The sequence below is a fragment of the Zootermopsis nevadensis genome, unplaced genomic scaffold (genome assembly GCF_977971745.1).
Source record: "Zootermopsis nevadensis isolate Lab colony 2312 unplaced genomic scaffold, Znev_1.0 Znev_ptg000012l, whole genome shotgun sequence".
In the NCBI taxonomy this organism is placed as follows: domain Eukaryota; kingdom Metazoa; phylum Arthropoda; class Insecta; order Blattodea; family Termopsidae; genus Zootermopsis; species Zootermopsis nevadensis.
In genome coordinates this window covers 868,174-883,044 of record NW_028259144.1, presented here as the reverse complement: position 1 = coordinate 883,044, position 14,871 = coordinate 868,174, and the positions used below count along the sequence as shown (strand labels likewise).

The following is a 14,871-nucleotide window of genomic DNA, read 5'->3' as shown; positions in this document are numbered from 1 at the left end:
GTGAAAAGGTATCTGCAGTGGAGTATTTAAAGTGTACAAAGAACACAAGATGGCTATCATATAGTTTGTTGGACAGCGCAGCTGGGTTAAAGCGCGCCAACGTTGCAGAGGAACGTGCTGCCTCCATCATCAAAACTTCTGATGGATCTGGCATAGATTACCTAATCACGTTATCTGAATCATTTATCTGTGTTGTCACAGAAAACTGCCAGGTTTAAGTAATGCCAACACAGGATATTCTACACTCTGGTGACAAATTTGGGGGAAAGATTTGTGCTTCGCTCTTGTGGGTATCTTTGGAAGCATATCTTGGAAAGTTGAAGTCTGTAGGCAGCTACTAGGATAGAGATTCGAAGTGGATAGACGCAGCCATTATTTAGCATGCAGTGGGCATAGTGTGAAATATTCTGTGTTGTATTTCTTGTGTATTGTGTGCAGAAGTACAGTTTTAAAAATGTCTAGACAGAACGATCGACTTAGTTATGCACAAACATATAAGTTGGTTGTTGTTGGAGGTGGTGGCGTCGGCAAATCCGCTATCACGATACAATTTATTCAAGTAAGTGGATTTGAAGTAACGTTGTTTTGATTCATAGTGTATGATTTTGAATGGAGAAAACAGGAATGTAGTGGAAACTGCTGCAAAAATCTATTGCAGTTAATATATGAACAAAAACATACGAAATGTCACCATCATGTTATAGCGGACTTGACAAGAAACTGTTCCATAAAATGCCATATACTTATATGGTCACGCAGGGATCGCCAACCGTTTGCCCGCGAGGATTTTGTAGTATCTGTAAGGAGTTCTAAATAGTTCATTTTTAATTGTTCGATTATATGTCACACTTGTTATTTCTTGTTGATACCGTTGGTGTAGCAGCAGATGTAAGAAAGAAATCGTAATGTAATTATTTTTATTTCGTATCACCTTTTTCGGTGCAGCAGGAGACATGATGAAATATAGTTTTGTTTAGGTTTGAAAATTCGGCAACAGTTCCATGATACGGTTCAGTTTTTAGTTTTGCTCACTAAAATGTTCAAATGTTCATCCAACCTGCTTCAGGCAATTTTTGTTTTATGCCACGATTCCAACAACTTGTCCAGTACCAATTCATTTCATGTCCTGAGTCCCAGAACTGCAATGGAACCTGAACACCAAGTGAGCTTGTATCTTCTCAATTCGTGACAGATAACACAAAGTCAGACCCAGGAGAGAAGACGATGGGCTCTGGAGAAAACTACATAATGACGAGCTTAAAAATTTACGATATACTCCTCCCCCAGTACGGTCAGGGTGATTAAGTCGAGAAAAATGTAGCGCACATGGATGGGTACCGTGGATAATTACGAATACTATATGCATACTATTGTGCATTTCGTTTAATGCGAAAAGACTAAAGCATTGTGAGACAGAATGTACATTTATGCTGACAACGTAGTTCTCGTTTCGATTGTTGGTGCAAGGCGTAAAGATGAACTGGCATACATATAGATGCTAATTTTACCCTAGTCTGGGACGTCGTGGTGCGGACCGTCTGATAAACATACTCCCCTGTGAGTCATCTCACGCAGAGGAAACAATTTTGCCATTGGTAATGTGGATAAATGAGCCACAGACTGCGGAATGAAGACGACGACGCAACAATGGGCAATTTGTGGAATATCAGAGAACGTTCACTATGGCATTATAATATTCCTGTTTAACGTAAAAGTCGTAGGCAACTTATCGGGCAACCTGACACGTCTAGAACCAACTGGAATGTCGTGTGTCTGTCTGCCGCTTGTTACTCTTTCATGCTCCGGTTTGCTCTGCCCGTGTATGGGATTGAAGATTGTTAATTCTGTCTGCAGCCAAGAGACTCGGAAAGTTAGCGGGCATATTGTAATACTTTGTAATTCTTAACGCGTTTACCATCTTTCTAATGGTTTGCTTGGAGCGTGGTGCAAAATCGGCATGCAGACCACTCTTGTCTCCGCGATTCTCATGTCCTTTATTGGACATGTGACAAGGCTGAGCTTTCTCCGAACTTCCATACTCGGAAAGGCAGAGTTCACCACACCCTTTCTGCAAGTCCACAGGACAGGCACACATGAAATCTTCTGAGAATAACATCCCGTGAGCAAAATTTCAGAATCGACCCGCTTTCGCCTGTAGGCGTACTTGCAGCTCCAAATGCCCAGTGTGGGCGACAGGGAGACTGTGAAACTGGGTCAGTCTCTACAAAAAGGTCACTTTGTACTCTGGACGCCAGGAAACGGTGACGCAAACGTGTGACGTCACAAACTTTCCTCCCACGTCATTTTGGACATCGAGGATGAGTACTGGGAATATGGAACGAACTGGTTCTGCGGTGGCTGTAGGTCGTGGGCTGTGTATTTTAAAACGATTGGTTGATGGTAACAAGGTTGGCCTTGAAGGCAATTCCTTGCACCTGCAGATTCGGTCTTTGTGTCGTCACAGTTCTATGAACTACTATAAAAATTTTAACATTGCATCGCGTGAGTTGTAAAGATATGATATAGGGGCCCTGTGGTGGGCATCCCACCACGCGTCTCGCGTGACTGAATGTGATTCAGGTATATGCCATGAAGGCTTGCAATGCAACAATGATATTTTGATTTTGTGCATAGGGCACATATCGATTACATTATCACAAATTCCTCATCCTACACGCTTCAGCTTATCAGATGTGATCAGTGGAATGCAGCAATTATCAGTACTCGTTATCTGTTAAAATCAGTGTCGTCTGTAAACATGTATTTAGGTTTTAAGTGTCACAGTCGTTCAGGCCATCAAAATGCTATTTGTGTGGACATGTACGAATTGCAGCATGTCTTCCAGAAACAGTTATGCTGCCCATGGCATCTCGCACCTGCAAACTGAATGTTTTAACATTTAGGCTTAACTTGAAAGGTTTAATTGAAATTTATAAATCAGCGCCCTCTTTCTTGACACTACTTTGCCTGGCCATTAACCTGCTCCATGCATCAGAGCCCTTGAGGAGCTGATAGTTTCTGAGCTGGTCAAGAAATTCCCTGCCTTTTTCGTGGAACCTAAAGGTTCATTACCCTGTTCACAAGAGCCCGTCATTGGACTGTATCCTGAGCCAGATCAATTCATTCCACATCCTTACACCCACAACGACTTCAGCTGCAACAGTTGTTTGTTACAGACCGTATTCATTTGTCTGCCTTTGTATTTTTCAGAGCTACTTTGTGACGGATTATGATCCAACGATTGAGGACTCTTACACCAAGCAGTGTGTCATCGATGATGTCCCTGCAAAGCTGGACAGTAAGTGCAACCGTTCCTCTTGCCAGTGGTGCTTTTGCTTGACCTGTTTGTTTTTTAATTCTGCTCAATTAACTTCCTTGTCACAAAGTGACAGAGTCATTCTTCAGCTGATGGATTCACTCAGTACATTGTGGTCTTTTGTTGTGTTGCCATTTGGACTTGTTGGTACCAATGTTTTGTATGAACGCATCAGTCTTCAGAGCTGAACTGCTGAAGGTGCAACGTAGCAGATGTCAGCCCTGAAGATTGAGATGGTATGTTCCTCCAAAACACTGGTATTTACCTACACATCCACTTGGTGTCATAACACAGAAGACAAGCGTCCATTTTCACATAGGAACTTGAAGCTTCATCACTGTCATGTGGACCCCACTGAATATGATTTTGAAAGCTTCTGAGGCTTCAGTTATTAATTTTGTGGGTGTGAGTACATGAACAGGAAAATGGCACTGCTTCTTGACATACGGGTATTTTTAAATGTTAGCACTTGTGTGACGATGCCTGTCTTCTGGGTTATAGCATCGTGTAATCTGACATTTCAGAGGTACTTGCTTCCTCCATCATCTGGCTCATACTTGCCACCATGAGATCTTAATATCCTACTTCATATTTGTAGTTTTTAACCACAGTGGTCCATTTGTTGCTCATCTCTCTCTTAGTGCTCATACATAAGTTTCATGAATTGGGAACTGTTTTTTCCATCTAGAACATTGCCCTAACAGATTTAAGTTTTCTGTTACAGTAATTTTAACAGGAGTGTGTTCCAGATTCTGTTCGTTGTGTTGATAAACAATGCACGCGAAGTGGTTTGTATGATGAAGTGAAAAGCACACTCATTTCCTGTTGTTTGTGATGAGTCAGATAATTACAACATTTTTAATTATATGATGTAGAGGATGTGTAGAAATGGTTGGCTTGTTTTGCCATGGCAACTCACTACCTGATTCAAAACTGTAATGCTACATTTGTATCATTCTGTATGTTTTATCACTGCTGTAGAAAGTACTGTTTTACTGTTGTGTGGTTTATTTCAGTCCCTTCAGGTGAATGTTGGGATAGTACCTTAAACTATGTCATGACAGTTTCTGATTTGTCATTCATCAGTAATTCTACAATTTGACAGTATATAGTGTGAGCTACTGATTGAGTCATTAAAGCAACCATAAATAAATAAATGGCATCCCACTCTGTGTGAGCTTTTATATAAGTCTGCAGATGTTTGGTTTTATTAAGGGGAGGGTCAGATGGGGGAGTGATGTGGGGTTCAGTGTAGGGTCCTGTAAGTTACTCATGTAGAAGACTTCAAGATTTCACAGCAAACTCTGCTTCCATCATTAGGGGAATGTTGGGTGGAGGCAGAGATGGTCTGTGAAATGTTGCACTTTTGTCCACAACTGACACAGCGTGTAGCCTGAGAAGATTTTATCCCATGAGACAATGTTTGTGTAGAATAGCAGCCACTAATGGGCCATTGTCTGTCCTCCAGATGTACGTGAATTAGTGCGTATCAGTGGCTTAATGAAACTGACAGAAGAAAACCAGGGGACTTGTAGTGAATCTTATCCCATTGCCACAAATTTCACATTGACAGCCCTGGGCATAAATCTGGGCCTCTGCTGTTATAAGATGGCTGTCAATCTCTGGTTTTATAAAAAAACATAAGAGTTTGTTGATCAGCTAAGTGACTATCAGGTTTTCTATAGAAAGTTCTGCACTGCTTAGTTAGATTACTTTACAGTTAAATGGTTGCAGTGTGCCAGCGTTTGTTTGGAGGAACCTATTGACTGCATTCAAACCACTTTTAACCACCTACAAATCTGCAAGCTGTCATAACCCAGAAAACTGTAATCTACACTTTTACTGTGTTTATATTTCTCACTTTTAAGTACAGTAGTTGCATTATGTTAATGTGCATGAAAGGTCTCCTGTCTGTTGTCAGAATGCCTGTAACAGGCAGCGGCAGACGGTGCAAACACAGAAAATAGTTACACTCAATTTACACACCAGTTGTAATGAGTAAGTACACAGATGTCCTCTTATGTGGAAGTTGTGTTGCATATCCTAATTTTATGTATCAGGGGTAAATGTTAGCCATAATTTTATTAAGTGAGAGTTCAAGTTCTCATGATGGTGAGTATGTGAACACTACTGTTGTCATCATTGTAGCACTGTGTAGTCTGGTAGAACTGATCCTTGGGTGAATGAAGTTTGAACCACTAGCGCTCCTCCAACTTCTGCTATAAATAGAGCCTGGTGTGACTGAGTGGCTTTGTTAGCTCAAGTATGTTGTGTTATGTCTTAACTTTCGGTTACAATTGGTTGCAGAAATCTAGAGGCTGTTACAAATAAATGCAGTTCTGGGCCATATTTTTTTAAAAAAATGTTTTATAGCCATTGTGTGGTAAGTGCGTGGCTTTATAAATGACACCCATTACTCTGACATGGGATCATCTACTGCGACATCATGCTTATCCCTCCATGTCGCATTTGATGTCATATAATTTTAGTAGTTGATATATCATTACCACATAACAAAAAGCCTTCACTCTTGTAAGTTCAAAATGAAAGTAACCACTGGGAAGATCTAGTTATAGGTGTGTGAGAATAATATTAAAATCGATTTAAATAATTGGGTGTAGGGATTTGGAGTGGGTTAAACTGAATCTGGATTGGATCCAAATATGGCTTCTTGTGGATATGATATTGGGCTTTTAAGTTTTGTTAAAGGTGGGTAATTTCATGAGTGGCTGAGTGACTGTCAGCTTCCTGGAAGAACTCTGCTCCATTTAGTTAGTTGACAGTGATCTTCATGGGTCAGACCAAACTTGACAGTTGAGTGCCTGCATGTGGGAGAACCAGATTCAAACCCAGATTGTTTGCTTATAGTACAGCCTATCATGGATTCGTTACCATCACACCTGGCCAGCTTTATGCCTGACCTCTGTCTGAAAATAGATTGGTTCTGTGCATTATTCAGAGGAGTGACATCACTGTGCAGAATTCCAAGCCCACACATACCAGTAACAATCCCATGTTTCCTGTTTGCTGATATCAACTTATTCACTTGCACACTGCTGGGTCCATAATAGGTTGATCCATGTGGAACAAATGATGTGCACAATGCAGCCAACTGATACAGAATGTTCTTGAGCATTTGGTCAAGAAATTTTCTATTGTCATGGAACCTGAATATACATCGCCGTGTTCATAAAAATCTGTTGTTGTATCTTATACTGAGCCAGATCAGTGCAGTGTATGTCTTCACACATGTTTTCGAAGACCTATTTTTAATATTATTCCTCTATTTGTGCCATGGTCTTTCAACTGGTCTTTTCTTCCTTAGTTTTATGATTATGTACATTTCTCATTTTTACTGTGAATTTTATAGGCCGAGACCATCTCTCTTTAATTTAATAACACTAACAAAAAACATGAAAAATTCAAATTATGAAACTACTCGGTACATAATTTGCTCCAGTCCTTTTTCTGTATATTTCTGTTAGGTGCAGTTATTCTCATGAATGCTTTCTTCACAGACATCATCCCGTGTTCTTCCTGTAGACTGAGTGATAAGTGAAATTATTGTTTTGTATTTAATATTTAATGTTTTAGATTGGATGTGAGAATATTAAAGATTCATAATTGAGTTGCAGCAAGAAACATTTATTGGCTTGATGTGTGTTGTCTTTGGTTACAAGGGAAAAAATCACATGCATTGCCAAGATGAGAGGATAATATTAGGAATTAATCTTAAAAAAAAATAAGTTTTAAAGACATGAAGTGAAATTGTGCTGTCTTGAAGATATGGTTCAGTGTCAAACTGTAGTGAATGAAATTAAGAAAGTTTGGGTTCTAATTAAAATAGGTAATTTCTGTATCATCTGAATAAATATAAGTTGCCAAGGAAGTCCATGTACCATGAAGTTAGATACTTTTTAAGGATTTTACAGTCACCTGGGTACTTAGTTAATTTGTTAGGTAGCTAATGTTAGATTGTAATGATATCTAATATGCTGTTTAGAACATTTTTTATGTGTGAAAGAGTATGTAGAAATGGTTGTATTTACAAAGTAAATGGTCGTAAGCTTCTACTACCAATTTTGTCTCTTCATCTTTTTTTTCCCACCCCTTTATGTGTGAGAGGAATATGGACAAAGTTACTTTCTTTTGTTGGTAGTTCTGGACACAGCTGGACAAGAAGAGTTTAGTGCAATGCGGGAGCAATACATGCGCTCAGGAGAAGGTTTCCTCCTCGTATTTGCTGTCACAGACAAGGCAAGCTTTGATGAGATGTACAAGTTCCACAGGCAGATCCTTCGGGTAAAGGATCGAGATGAATTTCCCATGCTCTTGGTTGGAAACAAAGCTGATCTGGAGCACCAACGATTGGTGAGTACATTACACACTTTGAATTACAGCACACAGTAAGTACAGGGTAATGTTCTTTTATTTATTTATTTATTTTATATATTATTAAATGCAAATGGGCTTATACCAGGTGGCAGTGGTGCTACAATAAGACACAACAAAACAATGAGCGACAACAAAATAACACACCATACTCAAAATAAAACAACTCATAAGTTTACAAAACCATAAGGCACAAGTATTTAAACACAACAGATAACCTAAAGTAGATAACTTAAAAATTAATACCAACTAGACATAATGAATCACATACGTCATGAACTGATGCACTCACATTTCATCAGGACCTTCTCTTCACTTCTTGTGTAGCCTTCCCACCCTCACCCCGATTTACCTCCCTTCACATCACTTCACTGCACCCGCCCATGTATTCCCTTCACTTCACCTGATTTATCACTTTTCTAACCTTCTTCCTAAAAGTACCTGGTTTACAGGAGAGAGTCCCTAAAACATCCGCAGGTAGCTGGTTCCAGAGTTGGATGTTCCTATTTACAAAGGAATATTTTCCGATATCTGTCCTTTGCTTTCTGCTCATCATTTTCCGAATATGATCGACCCTGCTCAGATAGTATGGCCTTTGCAATCTGTCACCTATAGCCTTCCATGCCTATTCTCCCATATATGCTTTGAAGAGAGCACATATACGTGCTATGATATGCAAATTTACATGCTTTGTTTTGCGCCCGCTCTAACTCTGAAATATTTGTGTGTGTTTTATGAAAGTTGTTTGTTTGCAATACTTCAGACATGTTTCAAATAGGAAATATTTAAACGGGCAGGGGCACTGCAGAGAACACTGTATCATATGACTTCGTAAATAAGATGACTGATATTAAAAGTTCTAAGTAATTAAGAATAGTGACAGCTTTCAGCTGGGATTGTATGCTGTCATCAACGTTACATTAGAATTTCTGTACCAAACCATTAGCAGGACAGTGTATCGTGTTTGTGGTCTCCAAGTTGGAAAACGTCTTATATTTGTCTCAGGATGTATGTGAATATTGCAGGTGTCACAGATGGAAGCACAAAACCTCTCAAGACAACTCAAGATCCCATATATTGAGTGCAGTGCAAAATTGAGGATGAACGTTGACCAGGCGTTTCACGAGTTGGTAAGAATCGTTCGCAAGTTCCAGTTGTCTGAACGCCCACCCCTCAAGGCAAACTATAAGAAGAATAAGAATAAGTGCAGTTTGTTGTAGTGAATGATTGTCGTTGCCTGTGCCTTTCCTTCCCCTCCATTTTGTTCTGTTTAATGACGGGCGGAACCAATGCCCCTCAGGGTGCACCACAGTGCTCCGTGACGATTACTTGGCAAGGTTAGAGGACATCGTGTTTATGCCATCTCTAGCCAGCTATTTTTATTGTGGTCTTGTTAGTGACATAAGTTTTATGAAGTTGCATTATTGATGTTTACAAATTCTAGAAATTTGTTATAGCTGCCAACAAGAGTCAGTCTGAGGTAGAGAGGAGATGATAATTAAATATACAGTAAGTTCTAAAATCAGATCAGGCTGTGGAGATGAACGGCTGTAGTTGCCATTTCACACACTTCTGTATATTGATTGATACTCTTATTTTTTAAAGTCTTTTAGAGAGAAGAAGTTTGTTCTTTTTGTAACATAAAGATGTATGTTTAGTAAATCTGTTATACAGGTGTGCATTCGCTGTGTAGAGGGGTGGAGACCACAAGACCTTGGAGGTGCAGAACATTGTCTGAACTTAACAGTATGATTGCCATATTTCAGAACATGTTCATGACTTTAGCCAATCTATACCACCAGTGTTGAAATTACCATATATAGAATATATATACTTACGAACACAGGAGTAATTTGTTGGGCCTGTTTATGTGGGTGAAGGGTGTAGGGAAAATTTCCCTCCTTTTTTGTCTTTGTAAGGTATTTACTTGTGACTGAGTTATGAAGTTACAAATGTGAAATTCATACAATATTAGGATAGACTATGGCTGATATTTTGTTCTATATTTCTGTGTTGATTCTGCATTTGTGTTTCACATGTTTATGAAACAATGAATTCCCTTCTTAGTTTTTTCTTCTGGAGTGTGTAACTATTTCCAGACTAACATTTGAGCCCCATTTCATATTATAATATTTAAGTCATCATCAGAGATTTAAAATGATATAAGGCATTAAAATTTCAAATCCCTGAATATGGGGAAGGTGTTTGTTCATTCCTTTCTCAAGTTTTATGTCTCTTAAAAAAATAAAATAAAAAATTCTACTGTGCTGAACACAAACCCTCCTCCATTGCAGTGGATTTGAGCTGGCATTAAACTCAAGGTCCCTTCTGTTTTGTCGTGAGTAAACATGATTCTGTCCTGTGAGCACTTTGTCCTGTCATAAGTGGATGTTTTCACAGCTTTCAGGGGCGGCTGTCAGTAACATTCGAAGACCGTACGTAAAAACAGGAAAAGCTTATGAAGATTACATTGCAATTTCTCTATGTATTTTTTTTTCAGTAACCAGATTAATGTTGTGGGGTTCTCTGGTATTTTGTTAAACTAATACATACCTGCATTTGTTAATGTTAGTGATATGCAAGCAATGATAATGCATAAAAGGGCTCACACTTCCAAGGTCCCTGTAATGACATGTAATTGCAGGCTTGCCACAACCTTCAGATTTAACGTAGAAATAACTGACTTAGAAGCAGTTATTTTGTGTTGCAATGTCTCATGATAAACTGGAGTGGACAAGCTTTAGAGATATTTAATACCGTTGTTGGCAGCTCTGTATGAGTGTGTATATTGTGTACTTTTGCATGCGTGTTTCATGTTACTGTTTATTCACACTCTAAGGAACTCGGATTTGTACAACGATCCACATACCGTTCTGAGCAGAACAGTCCATTCATCAGCATAGACTGCCAAAGTTTTACAAGATGAGAATGTACAGTGTCGTTTAGAAATGTACCCTCACACTGCCTACTCACTTTGTTCTGTCAGAGTTATGATGATGTAACATTTGAAAACAAAGTTATGTCAATTTCTGTGTTTGTGAAGCTGTGAATGATGATCGACTTTATTTGGTCCCATTGACCCTTCACATTCATATTTTATCCTCATTAGTAGTTTACTAATAATAGCAGAGAAGCAGCCTTACATTTAAATATTTCTTGCAAAGAAATATGGCAGAAGGAAATTTTCGTGGGAGTTTATGTTTAGTGAAACCATAGCGTAATTACAGTTACTCTGAAATTATGCCACTGTGAGGAGATGGGGAATTTCCTGTATATTCCCTTGGATTCAAATTGGTATTTCATTTGCCAGTGGTTATTTTAAGTATGGAATGTTTGTACTTCATCATCTCCCGTAATTTTTGAATAAGTAACTGATGCTACATAATCCCAATGTTTCATGAGGTGTTATTGTTCTTTTGCTGGTACATAGGTAGGCTCTGTGTTGTTTTCACCATGCTGGATGGTTTTTCTCAGTGATTTCATGTTTGTTTTCAGAAGAACCACATTCCTAGGGACTCTCACTTTTGCCAAAAGTGTCATCCAAATCTGTTTTCCAAAAGAACTGAAAAATATCTTCACTTAGAAAAGTCCACTTTTGTTGATGAAAAAGGGTGGTAGATACAAATGCTTATGTCTGTGTAATATTATGGACAGAATATTGACTTGTTCAAACAGTTCCAGAACATCAGGAATTTAAGGATAAGTTTAGGGAAATTTTGAGTAAATACAGTTCACAATAAGATTGCAAAGTTTTGGTGGAATGTACACGACTGCATCAAGGGAGGATCACTGGATGAACAAAAGTATGCTTAGTCACTTAAGAAACGTCAGATTTTGGGTAACAGAACCCTAAGGTTCAAAACCTGTTCATTCTACTTGTTCATTTATTTACTGAGTCGTGAGGTGTACTGCATTACAAAATGGTTTCTACAATTGAAGTAAATTTAAACAGCTAGCAAAATATGAGAGTTTAAATGATGGTGAAAATTCTGATCATTATTTTTTGGTTTATGATACTTCAGGTTCCTTCAAAATGCAAACATTCATTTCACATAGCAACAACTTTTGTTGTGCTGGTGTAGTATATGAAACGGTTTTTTACCTACATGACTACATGGCATCAACCCAGAAGACCACAATCCAGAGCTTGGAAATTATTTAAGATTCTGAACACTTGTATTTTCTGTGTAAGTGTTTTGAACTGGAGGTTATTTAAAGTGCACAATTTGTAACTACACACACTTTTGTGTGAAACAAGATTTTATATGCAATGGCAGTATTGTGTTTCTTAACGAGGAATGATATCCTGACAGTTGTAACTGGGATGTAATAGATATTAACACTGCATGTTTTATGCATTTTATTTTTCCTCTAACTTTGACATTATAAATGGCATTTTTGCACGGAGATATTGAAGAAATTGTCTGGTGTGGTATTTGTAAGAGATAAACATTATTTTCGTATGTGCTAAGTAAAATATTTCTTGCTTCTGGTAACTCGTGTAATGGAATAGTAACGTTATTTTTACTTGAGACGGCTATGTTACAGAGAATCCCTGATTTGGCATTTTGGCACAAACAGCAAACTGGCATCATGAACAGTCCCTTTTTCCATATCTTGCTCTGTGTTTCAGTGCGTAACAGAGAAAAGTGGTGTCATGGTGATTTTAATAAGTTTGCATATTGGTATTAACATCAACATAGGCACATTTTATTGTTATGACAATGCAATTTAATTTTGTTGAACATATTTTTTACATTACATTAATGCATATGACAGTTATATTTGGTGTATAATTTTTTGATGCATAGTACCTAGATGTGGTTGTATATTTAATCTTGGTATTAGTTCATTCACATAACACCTGTAACTTATTTTGGGAGGTTATAATTGTGGCCATAGAAAGTGACCAGTAGTAATGAATACCACATAGAACAATATAGAGAAATTTATGTCGGTCACTGCATTGACTTCCTCTCTGAACAAACTTTATCCATAATTGTGTTCCTGTGATCTGTGCTTTTATGGTGCAGTACTTTGATAGAACTGTTGTTTATGGAATAAATTTATGCAGTTGCCTAAAGCTTATATTTTTTGATATGTAATATAAACAGTTCCAAAAGGAGGTGATTTAATATTTGTCACAATATATTATTAAGAATTTTATTGCTGTTCTGGTCAAGATTAATGAATATGCTATTTGGACTTGTTATACTGTATTTTTGTTCCTTTAAATACACAAAGAATATTTGGTTTACCTCATTAACAGATCATTAAAACAATAACAAAATGCCTGTTAAATAAGAATTTGGGCCTATTTTTAATGTTAGATTGTTATCAGTTATTTACCTTCTTATCAGATCTGAAAATATTTTATTATAACTTTATTTTTGGTTATAATAGAGGTTTTTTATTAACATAGCTAATGGTATGTGTGGCCCTTTTAGGCTGTAGCATTATAATAATTTTGTACAGATGTTTGTGCTCTTAGTGGTCTTCAGATGTTCATTCCTAAGAATGCAAGATGATAAATGAAAACTGATGAGCAATACTAAATAAAATGACTTCTCATTGAGTGTAAGTCGATTTATTGAGAAATTTTAAATTAAAATAAACTTATGATATTCATTTTGGAATTGTCATACAGGCACTAAAATGCCAGGCCACTACATGCTTATGATGGTGGAATTACTTAGATTAAAAATTTCCATCTTGTAAATTTTGGAATACTCTGTCTAAGAATTCACAAAATTTGGTTTGTTTTGAACATATATATATGCTATGTACATGCTTGTGTGTGACAAACATAAGTCATCATACATTTAACATTTGCTCACCAGTGCTTTACTTCAGCCCATAGCTAAAGTTCATAATTGTCACAAAGATGCCATAAGTATGATTTAGCCATTGTCAGTAACTAACTTCCCACTAAAGTATAACGTGTGTGGATGAGGCTCGTCTCGTGTTTTAATGCCAGTCAGCAATTTCTCCCATGATGTGACATATTGAAATCTTATTTCCTTTCATTGAAAAACACTCACAGTTTAAACTAACAAATACATGAACATGATCTGGTCAGAATCCTGATGTTTTGGATAGAGATGGTTCCCAAAACATTGATCTCTTTGTGCAACAAATTGACACAGCTGATTGCCCAAGAAGATTTTATTGTGGTATCTGTGGGGCTGTTTTTCCATGGCAGGAACTTGCAATGTCAGCTTCCCTTAGAATGCTTCCATCTCAGTATGTCAGTTGATCTTCATGCTAACTGTAACCCAGTGATAGTTTTACAGAATTTCAGCTTGCACTACCAAAAATTTGTTGTTCATAGCCCAAGAATTATTTTCAATACACAAAACAAGGTTTCACAAAAAATTATTGTATATATATATATATATATATATATAATCTGCTGGCATACATATCAAATGTTTGCTGTGGGAACAAAATTAATCTTACCAGGAAAAATGCAAGATTTTAACTTGACAAATATGTTTTACAGTGAAATGAATGAAGATATAAAAAATTTTAAGTTATTACAAATAATTTAGTGTCTTCCACTGGAAATTGTTAAAGAAAAAGGTGTAATATTTTATTGTATTTCACAATTTACAGGCATTAATTTTTTACAAACCAAATTTGTAAAGAAATAAATTGCAGTGACAATAGTTTTATGAGAAGTGTGCAATTGCTTTTGAAATAAATTTAAACTGCTGTGTAATGTATATGTAAATGAATAATAGCATATATATAATGGTAAAGAAAACAAAACACCAAATAACTTATTTCTTAAAATTTGCAGTCATATAAGGTTTATGGAGAATTATCCCAACAAGAAAAGTTATGAGGGGGGGAAATAACCCAGTGTTACATGAAGTTTGTATGTTATATACTATATAATTATACACATTTTAATTCACTGTTATGATTATTGCCATGTACTTCCCAAATTTTGATGTCTGTATTAGCAGATCTCACATGTTGAAAGTGGTGCATCTGATAAACCAGGTTCTATCTTAGTAGAATTAATAATTAGTAAAAGAAAATTTCACCCGGCCTTTTCCCCTTCATCCCAGACATAAAACACTTGAAAAGCTAATAGTCATTCTGCTTGTCATTTTTACCACCTTATGAAACCCGAAGATTCGTTCCTGTTCTCACTA

The 14,871-nt window shown here is 37.1% G+C and overlaps 1 protein-coding gene across 1 annotated transcript; it reads left to right on the top strand.

Moving 5' to 3' along the window:
* Nucleotides 1-307: 307 nt before the first annotated feature.
* On the top strand, nt 308-14,627 carry Ras64B (ras-like protein 2). The gene is made up of 4 exons (XM_022071383.2): nt 308-559; nt 3,211-3,298; nt 7,476-7,687; nt 8,734-14,627. The coding sequence occupies exons 1-4, from the start codon at nt 455-457 to the stop codon at nt 8,926-8,928; spliced, it is 600 nt and encodes a 199-aa protein (XP_021927075.1). The 5' UTR covers nt 308-454; the 3' UTR covers nt 8,929-14,627.
* Nucleotides 14,628-14,871: the final 244 nt, after the last annotated feature.

What these genes read in the sequence shown, in the direction of transcription:
- Ras64B (XM_022071383.2), top strand. Translation starts at nt 455, where the DNA reads ATGTCTAGACAGAACGATCGACTTAGTTATGCACAAACATATAAGTTG. An exon ending in TCACGATACAATTTATTCAA is followed by an intron (nt 560 to 3,210) that starts GTAAGTGGATTT and finishes TGTATTTTTCAG; the next exon opens with AGCTACTTTGTGACGGATTA. An exon ending in TGTCCCTGCAAAGCTGGACA is followed by an intron (nt 3,299 to 7,475) that starts GTAAGTGCAACC and finishes TTTTGTTGGTAG; the next exon opens with TTCTGGACACAGCTGGACAA.